The sequence below is a fragment of the Pleurodeles waltl genome, chromosome 9 (genome assembly GCF_031143425.1).
Source record: "Pleurodeles waltl isolate 20211129_DDA chromosome 9, aPleWal1.hap1.20221129, whole genome shotgun sequence".
Taxonomy (NCBI): Eukaryota; Metazoa; Chordata; class Amphibia; order Caudata; family Salamandridae; genus Pleurodeles; species Pleurodeles waltl.
The window spans coordinates 807677087-807690105 of NC_090448.1; the positions used below are offsets into that span (position 1 = coordinate 807677087).

The 13019-nt window shown below is 45.2% G+C and overlaps 1 protein-coding gene across 7 annotated transcripts in view; it reads right to left on the reverse strand.

Annotated features, from left to right (window-relative positions):
* Positions 1 to 204: 204 nt before the first annotated feature.
* DPF2 (double PHD fingers 2) overlaps positions 205 to 13019 on the reverse strand; it is a 225313-nt gene continuing 212498 nt past the window's right edge. For 5 of the 7 annotated variants that reach the window (XM_069208062.1, XM_069208061.1, XM_069208064.1 and 2 more), the window contains 2 exons: positions 1601 to 1682; positions 889 to 1018 (listed from right to left, as the gene is read on the reverse strand). In XM_069208062.1, the coding sequence (XP_069064163.1) occupies positions 951 to 1018; positions 1601 to 1682 (150 nt within the window). In that variant the 3' untranslated portion in view covers positions 889 to 950. Of the gene's footprint in view, positions 1019 to 1600; positions 1683 to 13019 lie in introns of all 7 variants that reach the window. The other 2 variants (XM_069208067.1, XM_069208065.1) reach the window with 1 other exon arrangement.

Genomic DNA, 13019 nt, shown 5'->3' on the forward strand with positions numbered 1-13019 from the left:
GGGGAAGCAAAACGGAAGCTGAGAAAAGAGGTTGTAGCAGAGTGAGTGAGAAGACCCAATTTTCTAACCAGAGGTGAAGGGACCGGAGCGAAATTAATCCGGGTGGCAGAGCCCACTCTTCTCATCAATAAATACAAGCGAGAGGAGGGGGGGTGGGGGGAATCGACAAAAGAGTGAGTTTTGGGGAGGACGAATTTTTTTTTTGGGGGGGGAATCAAAATTACCAGTTAGAGGAAGGATTCGATGAATCTGAACAGATAAAGCAAAGGTGCCGTCCTTTTGCTTTCATCAAGTATGCATCGTCAAGGGAATTAAACCTCTGACTGGCATTCACCAGCACAGCCAATACGCACACCAGGCACCATCACTGTCAGTGGCTCTCAGTGCAGCAGGGCAAACCCAAGCAGGTGCCTACGAAAGTTAGCTGCTAATAGTAGATAACCGTGGCAACTTATAGAAGAAAGATCATTAAAATGGATAGTGCAGAGCATGTCAAGCAGGTGAGTTTTAAAGAAATGAAAAGGAGAAAATATACAAAATAGTAAAAAGAGTTCAGGCAGAATCGCGGGGGAGGATGAAATTTGAGCACAAGGCCAGCTGTAAGATTCATACAACCCTTAAGTAAACTGGATATAGGAAGATTTATGCACCGCATAATAAGAGATTCACATACCTAACAGTTTGCTCAGCCTTTCTAAACACTAACATCGTTGTTTCAAGATTTAAAGAAACAAAATTAATAAAAATACAATATTGGTCGTTGAATAAACAAAATACTACTAAAACGAAAAATAACTCATCTCCGCTCTTCCTACTTCCTGAAATGAAAGTTAACAGAGGCCATGTGTTATACGTGATACAACACTGGTGCCCGTGATCCTGCCCTAACACCCCCCCCCCCCCCTCCAACCCGACTCCCTCCCACAAACCACTGCTAAACCAGAGCCAGATTAAGAGTTCTGATAGATAGAAGCCTTGTCTTTCAGCAAATCGAGGCAAAGGTGACAGCTCCAGCTCCCTGAAAGAAAGAAAGAAATGTTTTATTTGTCGTTCGGACATTAATCATTGATGAGGGTTCTGCTCATCTATTCTCAGCTCTAGAGTTGGCCCATCATGGAAAGCACAGGTTTCCGGACAATGTGCCAATCACACGGCTAAGAGGGCTACAGGAAACACTCAAAATATTTGTGCAAGGGCAGCTGGGATGTGCCACCAGAGACACCGTTCCGACAGGTTAGGTGCTGACCCCCTGCATCATAACTTAAACTTGTCAGAAGAGTTTATAGTTCTTAACTTCGATATGGTAATTTTTATTTGGTTGCAGAAAAGGAAGCTAATTTTGCAAAAACAAAGGGATGAATCAACAGCAATGCACATGTTACAATGTAAACATCTGGAAATCATTAAGCCTGCAGACCAAAGTGGTGCATTTGTTAATTTAATAGCTGCACGTTCCTCTCCTACAGCAAGGGCGGTATGTGTGGTTCTGTAATTTTGCTCCCATGAGCAGGGCAGGAATAAAAGTCAAAGGGTCATTCTTCATCGTCACGGTAATTACAAGCTGAGAAATAAACGGAGTTCACTACATAAAAGGGCTTACCTTCTGGGGGCTCAGCCATGGGTGGGCTCAGACAATACATGTGATAGCCACGATCACAATCGTCACAAAACAGGAGCTGGTCCTAAACAGAAAGAGCGAGAGATAATGTTCAGACCTTCAGACAGCAGGCCCACAATTCCACCCCGCCTAGGGGACTACTTTCATCATTCTTTTTTGAGTTTTGAAACTTTGTAATAAAGTGGGGGACGTCACTGGACCCAGAATCGTGTGGTTCTCTTCCCAGTGCTGGAGCATCTTCCAAACAATTAAGGCCTACCCTAGGGCCACATTTTACTTGTGAAGACTGGAGTACATGTCCCATCAGCAATTATTCACACACCTTGGGCAACCCAACAGTCCCTCTGGAGACTGGGTAGAGGAATACAACGTAAAACAAGTACTCCCAATGGAATAATTTTTCATACTACGAATAACTCCTTGACTGAAACAAACGGTACGCGATCCTGTATCATACCGAGTATGACTCTATGTCTATAATCACAAACCCCAAAACAAGACGACGTCTATTATATATCTGTGAGTGCCTTCTGACGACCCCCCAATGATTAATTATATCCTGTTTTTAATATTGAAAACTATATGTTAATAAATGCATTTTTTCTCCAGAGAAAGCGTACGTCCTTTTGTGTGGAGTTCAGTAACTACTGAAATAATGGAGTCATAGTGGACACATGCTGGGGCACGTTACGTCTGTTGCCGTCAATGGGTTAGATGAGTATTTTGAAAGTTATTCCTTTGGGGACTTTTGTTTTGTTGTATTCATCATCAATTATGACAGCAACTGGAGTGAATCTTTTTCAATTCACACACGTGGGTGGTGATGACCTCTTGAAGATAACAGATTCCCCAAATCACGCTTTTGTCCAGAGTATGCCTTACCTTAGAACTCGTGTGCTTTTGTAACATGAATCAGCAGCTAAATATAAACACATGGAATGCGACACACGATTTGAGGGTAGCAACTGTTGCTCAGTTAAAATCACACAGATTAAGAGTAATTGAAAGACATTCATGTACAGACCCAGCGGTCATTTCTGAGAGACGCTTTGAACTCTTTTTTCCCCATTATTCACTACATTCGGGGTAAATTCCCATAAATTGCTTCAACGGGCATACTAGAAATACAATAGCCAACAAGTATTTCACCCCTTGAATGCCACGCAGGCCTGGAGCTAGTTCAAGGCTGCACTATGCCGTACCTTACACCAATTGATCCTCAAAATATGTGATGGAGGAAACACTGGAGAATCACTGAATCCATGATAACAAACTTACTGCTGATCCGTGCATAAGTGAAGCACACATGTATTGTGATTACATTATACAAGAATGTTCAATTGAGACCAGAAGAAATATGTACACAATAGCTTAGCACAAGTATGTAGACTGTCAAATGAGACGTGGCACAGAGGTAGTCATTATTTCAATTATACATCAGTGGTAAGGTGTATTGACAGAAAAAGAACCCTCATGCAATCACTAAGAAAAGCAAACATTAGTTCAGTTGATAGCTTAAATGAGGACAGGCGGGATGAGGGGGGAGCGGGTCCTTTAGTACTGGTAAGTAGTATACTGGATCACATGGGGGTTGTAGATATGGGTACTTTTATGGTGCAAAAAGGGGGAGAGATCTTCATCTACCATAACTGCTGAAAGGTAATATTAGGGTTGAGATATAATGCAAGTAAGAAGGAATAAAAACAACTGGATGGTTAACTGATTATTATTAGAACACTGGAATGTTGGGGGCACCACTGAAAACAATATTCCAATGTTGTCAGGTTCACAGCTGTTGCTGTGAACTAAGGTCTCACAGAGCCCTAGGGAATTTCAATCCCATCGACTCCGTGAGGCCTTTGTTTTATTTATTAGAACATTCTGCCCTCTAGTGGCCCTAATAGCCCAATAGCCCTTTGCAGCTGGGCTACACTGGCATTAACCCCTTCGCTGCCAGGACTTTTCCTCCTCAGGTGCCAGGCCTTTTTTTGGCTACTTGGGGCAGTTCATGCTTAGACCCTCAGAACTTTCTGCCCACGTATGCTACCCAAGCCAAATTTGCGTAGTTTTTTTCCTACATCCTGTGGATTCTAGAGGTACCCAGAGTTTGTGGGTTTCCCTGAAGAAGCCCAAGAAATTAGCTAAAATACAGCAATTGTTTTAATGGTAAAAAAGGGCTGCAGAAGAAGGCTTGTGATTTTTCTCTGAAAATGGCATCATCAAAGTGTTTGGGGTGCTAAAATCACCATCTTCTCAGCTTTCAGGAACAGGCAGACTTGAATAAGAAACCCAATTTTTCAACACAATTTTGGCATTTTACTGGGACATACCCCATTTTTACTACTTTTTGTGCTTTCAGCCGCCTTATAGTTAGTGATAGAATTGGGTGTGAAACCAATGCTGGATCCTGGACAGCTAAACATTTCAGAAAAGTAGACACAATTCTGAATTCAGCTTGGGGTCATTTGTGTAGATCCTACAAGGTTTTCCCACAGAAAATAACAGTTGAAATAAAAAAATATTGAAATTGAGGTGAAAAAAACTGCCATTTTCCTCCACATTTTACTCAAATTTTTTCCTGCGATTTGAGATTTTTTAAAGCAATATACTGTCACGTTTGCTGGACTCATCTGGTTGTGGGGCTATGTAGGGCTTGTAGGCTCATCAAGAACCCTAGGTACCCAGAGTCAATAAATGAGCTGCAACTTGCAATGGGTTTTCATGGTATACTGGGTTTTCTGCAATTCATTTGCTGAAATATAAAGAGTGAAAAATAGGCATCAAGGAAACCTTTGTAATTCCGAAATAGGCACAAGATAAGGTGTTGAGAAGCAGTGGTTATTTGCACATCTCTGATTCTGGGGTGCCCATACTAGCATGTGAATTACAGGGCATTTCTCAAATAGACGTCTATTTTACACACTGTGTTACATTTGGAAGGAAAAAATGTAGAGAAAGAGAAGGGGCAATAACACTTGTTTTGCTGTTCTGTGTTCCCCCAAGTCTCCCAATAAAAATGGTACCTCACTTGCATGGGTAGGCCTAATGCCTGCGACAGGAAACACATCACATTTTTACATTGAAAACTGACGTGTTTTTTTTGGAAAGGGCTTAGCTGCGGATTTTGATCTCTAGCTCAGCCAGCACCTAGGAAAACTGTGAATTTTTGAAAACTAGACACCTAGGGGAATCCAGGATGGGGTGACTTGTGGGGCTCTCACCAGGTTCTCTTACCCAGAATCCTTTGCAAACCTCAAAACTTTGGCCGAAAAACACCTTTTCCTCAGATTTCGGTGACAGAAAGTTCTGGAATCAGAGAGGAGCCACAAATTTCCTTCCACCCAGCGTTCCCCCAAGTCTCCTGATAAAAATGGTACTCACTTGTGTGGGTAGGACTAGTGCCCACAACAGGAAAGGCCCCAAAATATGACGTGGACACAATAAATTTTCCCAAAGAAAAGAGCTGTTTATTGCAAAGTGCCTAGCTGTGGATTTTGGCCTCTAGCACAGCTGGCACCTAAGGAAACCTACCAAAACCTATGCATTTTTTTAAAACTAGACACCTAGGGGAATCCAAGATGGGGTGACTTGTGCGGGTCCCACCAGGGTCTGTTACCCAGAATCCTTTGTAAACCTCAAAATTTGGCCAAAAAACACTTTTACCTCACATTTCGGTGACAGAAGGTTCTGGAATCTGATAGGAGCCACACATTTCCTTCCACCCAGCGTTCCCGCAAGTCTCCCGATAAATATAGGTGTGTGCGTGAGTGTGTGTAGGTGTGCGTGAGTGTGTGTGAGAGAGAGAGAGAGATTGCTGCACCGGGACAGATTTCCTACCACCCAACGTTCCCCTCAGTCTACCACTAAAATGATACCTCACTTGTGTAGGTGGGCCAAGTGTCTCTGACAGGAAAGAACCAAAAACATGTTGAAATTTAGGGGGAACCAAAGCAGATCCAAAAGGGCAGTTTGAAAAAAATAAATATTTTTAGGCTGACAAGTGGGGCAGAATTTTTATCTGTATAGATGCAACAATGCTGGGTGGTAGGCATTTTGTGGATTCATGCAGATTCCAGAAGGTTCCAGCAGAAAAATGTGTGATTTCTAGCAAAATTTGAGGTTTGCAGGGCATTGTGGGTACGAAAATAGTGCGGGTGCATGTGAAGCACCCAACCCTGGACTCACCCAGATGTTTAGTTTTCAGATGTGTCTAGGTCTTGTGGATTTTTCTACAGGGCAGCATCCCAAAGTCCAAAAAGTGCAGCCCTCACCATTCCAAGTGGGACAATTTCGAGAGCTCGCCAAGCTCTCATGGCCGAAATGTAAAACCAAAACCCAAAATAATTAAATGTCCTTCTTGCCGTGGGATAACATGTTATAGTGTGCAGGGGAGGGCTGAAAGACTGTTACCCCCTTCAGTTGGGGTGGGGGTATAGCCATGCCCATACTGGTTGGTAGCCACCAGCCCATTTTTTTTTTTTAATTGCCTGGCATCTAGTAGGCTTTCTGCCCCCCCACCCCCTCCGGGGAGTGGATCGGGGGTGTCTTCCCCATCTGCCCAATGGTGGGCAGAACAACTTTGTACTCATTTATTTATACCCCCACCCTCTTTCTTTTTTAAAAAAAAAATTCTTCCCTGGTGTCTGGTGGTGTTTCTATCCCCCTGGGGGGCAGATGAGCCTTTCAAAAATAGGACGGTCTGCCCCAAAGGGGGGCAGAAAAGGCCTAAAATAAATTGCCCCCGGCCCAATGGGGAGCAACCCTTGCCTAAGGGGTCGCTACCCTTGCGTGAAACTGACCTAAAAAACTAATCCCTGGTGTCTAGTGGTTTCTGCCCCCCCCCTTGGGGGCAGATTGGCCTCATAAAAATAGGCCCAAATGGCCCCTAGGGGGGCTATTATTAATATAGGCTGATCTGCTCCCGGGGGTGGAGGGGGAGGACAGAAAAGGCCTAATAAAAAACTGCCCCCTGGGGAGCGACCCTTGCCTAAGGGGTCGCTCCCCTTATTCCAGTTTCATTAAAAAAAGAAATCCCTGGTGTCTAATGGCTTCTGCCCTCCGCCCCCCCTAGGGGGCAGATAGGCCTAATCATTATAGGCCGACCTGCCGCCAGGGGGGCAAGAATAGACCTAATAAAATTACTGTCCCCTGGGGAGCCTAAAAATAATTAGCCCCCCCTGGGGAGCGGCTCTTGCCTTATACTCAAACAAAAAACAAAACACTATCCCTTGTGATGCGATCGGGCTGCAGAAATGTTTAGAGACATGAAAAGAAAGGCCTTTCCTTTCATGCCTCTGCCTGCCCCCGCCTCCCGAGTGTAGGAGAAATGCTTAGCTTTTCTCTTCCGCATCATGCTGGAAGCATGCTTCCAGCACAATAGGAGGTGACCTCTGATGAGGTCAGCACGAGATCGCCTGCTGACATCATCAGACATCACTGGGGGCGGGGGTGGAAGGGGAAGGGACTGCCCTTCTATCCCTGCCCATGGGAGGGGGAGGCCCAAGGGGGAAGCACTAGCGCTCCCCCGTGGGCCGGGTCCAGGACAAGGTGGTTACGTTTGTAGCGCCTGAGAGCCGCACCACCGGACGTAACCACCTCGTCCTCTGCACCCAACAGGTTAAAGTCCCGCTTCCTTGTTAAAGGCCCTCGCCGAACACTGAAACAGGCCTTCAATATAAAGGCTCTATTAATGCAGGAAGAAAGAGAGGCAAAACAAAGTATGAGTCCCCATTTGGTATACTGGGGAGGAAAAGAAAGATAGCGGTAGTAACTGTAGGTTGTGGAAGGAGCATGCAAAAAAGTGAGAGTAGGTGAGAGAAGAAGTTACCTAAGGCTTTTATCAGCTGTCCAGGTACATAAGAAATCAAGATTGGAACACTTTGTAGGCTGGTGTGCTATAAGGAAAAAATAATGTAGTTTTAACTAAGAGTTGGTATAAAGTGGGGGGACTGAGTTGTAGCAATCAGGGTGAGATTACTTTTCAGATAAGAACATTCCAGCTAAATAATGTTGAGAACAAAACAAATAATGAAATTGGGATTTGAGGAAGCTGGCCCTTTATGTTGTATGTGAATACTGTGTTAAGGGCCCAGGGGTTCCACAGTGAGTAGACAGGGCATTCCAAAAGTGCTCTATTTACGGGTAGTGTTGTCGAGCAGCCTTAGGTTTAACACAGAGGAGTGCAAGACATCTACAAATACACACAATAGTCAATAAATGAGACACAACTCGGGAAGGAGATCCACACCAATTTATAAAAATAGAAAGTAACTTTATATATATTTAGGCATTAGAGAAAAATTGTTCAGGTAAGTACATTTTTAAATAGGAATTCTTCTCACTTTAAAAAGGAACACAGTGCAACTTCGGAGTGCTGCAATGTTATCCTATGGGAGGAAATCAATTTCTGCAATCAGGTACTGTTTGACAACTTTCGGGACCAATCTCCGAAACTAAAGGTAAGGATTGGGCAAGGGTCAAGACTACACCAACAGAACAGCCTGGGCGGCACTGGGGTGGACGGGTGTGGAGTTGTAATACACCATCAGGTGCCCAATGTACTTCAATTGGGATCGGTCTCCGTGGAAAAAGGCTGCAGGCTCTGGCTAGGAGGCCAATCGAGGACAACCAACAGGTAGGTTACAAACATGGGGTCCTCAAGGACGTGGGTGCACCTTTGGTCCTCTTCAACCGCAGTAAGGGGTGAGAGATGCAGAGGTGTCCTTTGGCATCAGGTTTTTTGTGTATAGGAGCACTCGCTGTTGAGGGGCCCAGCGGTCTGAGGCTGCAGGCATCGTCGGAGAGTCTAGGACGGGTGAAACCACAGTGGACTTGGGCTCAGGAGAGCTGGGGAACTTCATAGACACCAGCGGCCCGCTTCAACTCTGGCTGGAGGCGACAGGCGCAGTAGCTGTTTTAGGTGTCGGGTTTCTCTCACCACAGAGGCCGCAGGAGAGGGAGCCTGTGGGCAGAGCCTGCAGGCGAGTTTGGGGAGAACAGGAGCGGTGAAACCACAATGGACCAAGACTCTGGGAAATCTTGTGCCACCAGTGGTTCAATTCATCTTGGGTCAGAGACGGTGGGTGCAGTGGTGACTTCAGATATCGGGTTTTGGTGGCTCTAGAGGCTTCAAAGTCCCTTCTTTGGAGATTTTTGGAGAACAGGTCAGCTGTTCACAGGAGGTCTTGAGTCTTTTTTGAAGGCAGGCAGACCTCCCGGGTTTCTGGAATCACAGCTGCAGGACGAGTCAACTTTGGTGCAGATTTCGAAGAGGGATGAAGACAGGTGGTCGAATTTGGCACCAGGTCAGCTGCTTCTTTTCCTTTTTGCTGCTGTGGCTCTTCGGTGTCCTTTGTCTTTTTAGGTCATCAAGATCTCCTTCTCTGGTGCCAGAGGCTCCCCTAAATACTGAAATTAGGGCTGTTAGGTGTGTATAGGGTATCAGCCAATGGACTACTTATCCTTGGGGTTATTACGCCCCCTTTATAACCACTTCCTGTGGGAAGTGGGCATAATTCTGTCCCAAAATCCGTGGGTATGCCATCTCAAAGATGGCTACTTCTGAAAAATCAGGTTCACCTCGCACTAGTCCACCTTAGGGGCGGCACTAGCCTGGAGGTGGCATGCCTACCTGACTAGCTAGTTTTCCCACCTGTCCAGGTGCCACATGGGCTCTGGACATGGGGTAGCGTTCCTCTCCTGTGAGGACACCCACATTTGCATTTCGAAGGCGGTAGCCCTTTAAGGCTTGCCGCCTTAGGAAGGCTAATCAGCAGGTCATTGTGCGGGAGTGGGTTACACACTCTTCCAGGACAGGCTTGTTCTGCGCCTCCTGAGAGTAGAAGGCTCTCATTCCAGGGGTCCAGAACGATGTCTTAGGTGGCAGGCTGGTAGAAATTAGTCCGTGAGCACACCAGAGGCTGGTAAGGTTTCAGGGGGCATCTCCAAGATGCCCTCTGGGTGCATGTATTGGTAAATCCAATACTGGCATCAGTGTGGGTTCACCAATACGAGATGTTTGATACCAAACATCCCTATCTTCAGTGAAGCCATCATGTAGCCGGGGAACTCATAATGACCAGTATCCAGCACATGCCTTTAAAATGGCTTCCTGGGCCACTTGCCATGTCGGAGAGAATTGATAAAGACATAGCAGGGGCATATCTACTCGGGCAGACATGCCCTCACATGTAATATAATGCATCCTGCCTTAGGGCTGCAAGGACTGCCAGAGGAGTGACACATTATTGCACTGCCAGAGGGGTGACCCATTTATTGGCACACAGCTTGTGTGCGCTGTCCAGAGGCGCACACAAGCTGTGTGCCATGGTGTATTTTCACTTTTGTCTGCATTACAACATGCAGCCTTCAATGGCAGCCTGTCGTGCTTGTTAAGGGGGTCCCTGAGGGTGGCACAATTTGTGCTGCAACACTTAGAGACCTCCTTTAGCACCGCAGGCCCTAGGCACCAGGGGTACCATTTACTAGAGAGTTACAGAGGGTGCTAAAGGTTTCGCCAACTGGTGAAACAACTGGGCAGTTTAGGGAGAAAACACTGCACTGGGGCCCTGGTTAGCAGGAACCCAGTGCACTTCAGTCAAAGTTGCATCCAATACCAGGCAAAAAGTGTGGGGGTACTGCAACAAAAACAAAATTACCTATAAGATTCATTATAAAACAAGACTATTTGGTGGCCAAAAATAAAAATGTTATTTACCTACTGCAGTAGATTAGCAGCTCGAAGAATTTTCTGTATTCACATGTTGTGGCTATCCTGCCATCTAGTGTTTGGGTGCAGAATAGTCTCTTTACTCTCTCTTTTTTTTTTTTTTTTTTAATAACATCAGCATCACCCATTTAGTGCTATGCCTTTACTTCAATTAAGTTAGATGTACACCCCTGAACCATGTATGCCTGGTCGCACTTTTTTTCCTATCTGCTGTAGCTTCTTTTTTTGATGTGACAACTTCTCTCCACCCCAGTTGAAAAATCTATCATTTTTGAGGAGGAGGAGGGTTTCAAGTGAATCCTAGAAAAGCTGCAAAACTACTCCTATTGGTAAGTAACCATTTTGCGTTGCAGCGTCATTCTTTTCTGGATTCACAAGCTGTGAGTTAACTTTGAAGCACTTTGAATTTTCTTGGGAGGCTAGATTACAAAGAATTTAGATTTGCAAACAGGCGTTTTAGTACTGTTTGTCCCACTTGAGCTTCCTTATTTGCTTGGTTGTCTACACAGTAGCATTTGGTGAAGGTGTGTGTTGAGTACCATGTGGCAGCCTTGCATACATCCCTAATAGAGACATTAGCAATGAAGGAGAGCATTGCTCCCTTCTTTCATGTAGAGTTTGCTAATAGTTTCTCTTCCAAAGTAATTCCTATTGCCATATGGCATTTTTGTATTGTCTGGACTACCCATCTTACTACAGTCCAACTTGCTTACAGGGGAGCCCGTTGAAGCTGGTGCGCAGGGAAAAAAATAGTTTGCCTTTGTGTTGCCTCTGTTTCTTGAATTGAGTACAGAGTACAAGATTACTCTTCTGGCTTCTAGTGTATGAAGGACTTGCTCCACTGGAGATTCCGGGTGCTGGAAAAAAGCTAGAAGCTGTATGGTTTGACTTGACGCAGAAGGATGAGACCATCTTTGGCATGAAGTATGTATTTGGTCACATTGCCACTCTATCTTAGTGGATTGGGAGGTAAGGTTCCCTCACTGTGAGTGTTTGCAGTTTGCTAACACATCATAAGAACAAAATGGATGCCAAGAAAAGCTGTCTTTAAGGTACATAACAAAACCCAAAACCTTCAGTCCTGCACTGTACATTGGCTTGAAGGGTGTTTACATGGGTACTACATTAAGGTTCCACATTGGTGATGGGTCTGACCCTAGTGGTGCCAGTCTTTTCACACCTTCAAGAAATATTTGTATCACTGGTGTTTAAAAAAAAACCTGTCTTCTACCTCTTGAGTGAGCTACTATGGCTGCTGAATGTACTTTAAGTGAGACACATGAGAAACCTTACATGAGTAGGTAAGCGAGGTATCTTAACAAACAAGTCACTTACCTCAGTAACACTTTTTCTGGTAGGGACTATTTAATTGAAGATTCCTCATTTTTAGCATATTCTGCATGTCTCAGACTGGATCCACAACATTTCCATTATACCTCTGCAAATCCGAAGGTGGCGTTGTGTTGCTCCACACTAAAGCTGTACCGAAAATGACATGGTGGGCCTATATAGGCACCAGTCCTGCGTGCTGACGTCAGCTGCTTTTGAGACCATCTGTGTCCCAAGACATGGATCCCCAAAAGAATATTGGTATACCAGTGTGCAGATTCCTAGACATGGTATCTTATTAATGGGTAGAGTCCAATCACAGAACAGGGAGGATGGAATGATCCACGTAGAATCTGCATCTAGATAGAGTCTAGTGTTATCAAAGGAATGTAACTTATTCTTCTGATAGAGATTTCTAGCCCCAGAATCCTCACTTTTGAATAGATTCTCAACCTGTACCTAATTGGAGGTGGGCTATAAAAGGACTCAAACCAGCAGGACCAGACAGGCAAGTGCCCTTTCCAGCAGACTTTGATGTTCAGACAAGACTGCTTCATGAAAATTTAAGAGATGCCCAAGTAGCAGCCTGGCAAAGTCCAGGACAGAGACATAAGTGGTAGCAGCTTTGTCCCCGACAGAATGAGCACACAGTCCATCCGGATGTCGCTTTTTTGCCAATGAGTTGCAGACCTTGATGCAGAGCATAATCCAGCAAGAGATGGCAAACTTCTATAAAGATGTGCCTTCTTTCTCTCCCACAAATCCCACAAAGAGTTGATCGTTGAATTAGTAGTCTTCAGTACGATTGATGTAGAAATAGAGTGCCATTTTTGGGTCCAAGTGCTGGAATCTCAACTACTTCTGAGAGGGATGAGGCAGAGCATAGAATGCTGGTAGGGTGATGGTTTGACAGATATGGAAAGCCGCTACAACATTTGGTTGAAAGGATGGCCATGCCTAGTTCGCAGAACCAGTTTATCAGGGAAGATATATTGGGATTATAACCTGCGTTTCCCAGATTCTCTTTCCCGTAGCAGAGGCACGCAACCGAACCGTGTCGAGAAAGGCTCCAACAAAGAGGAGCATCTGAGTCATGTGTGGCTTCTGAACATTGATCTTGAAACCCAAAGATGGCAGGAGGTTCGTCGTAGTGTGTTGATTACTGCCTGGGGCAAGCATGCCTTCAACAGCCAATTGATGGGGATGGCGAAGACTGTACCCCTAACCCGAAGGTGTGCTGCACCCACCGCCATCACTACTGTGAACACCTGAGGGATGCTCCTGAGACCAAAAGGGAGCACAGCAAACTGAAAATGTTCCTCTCCCATCACAAACTGCAGGCAG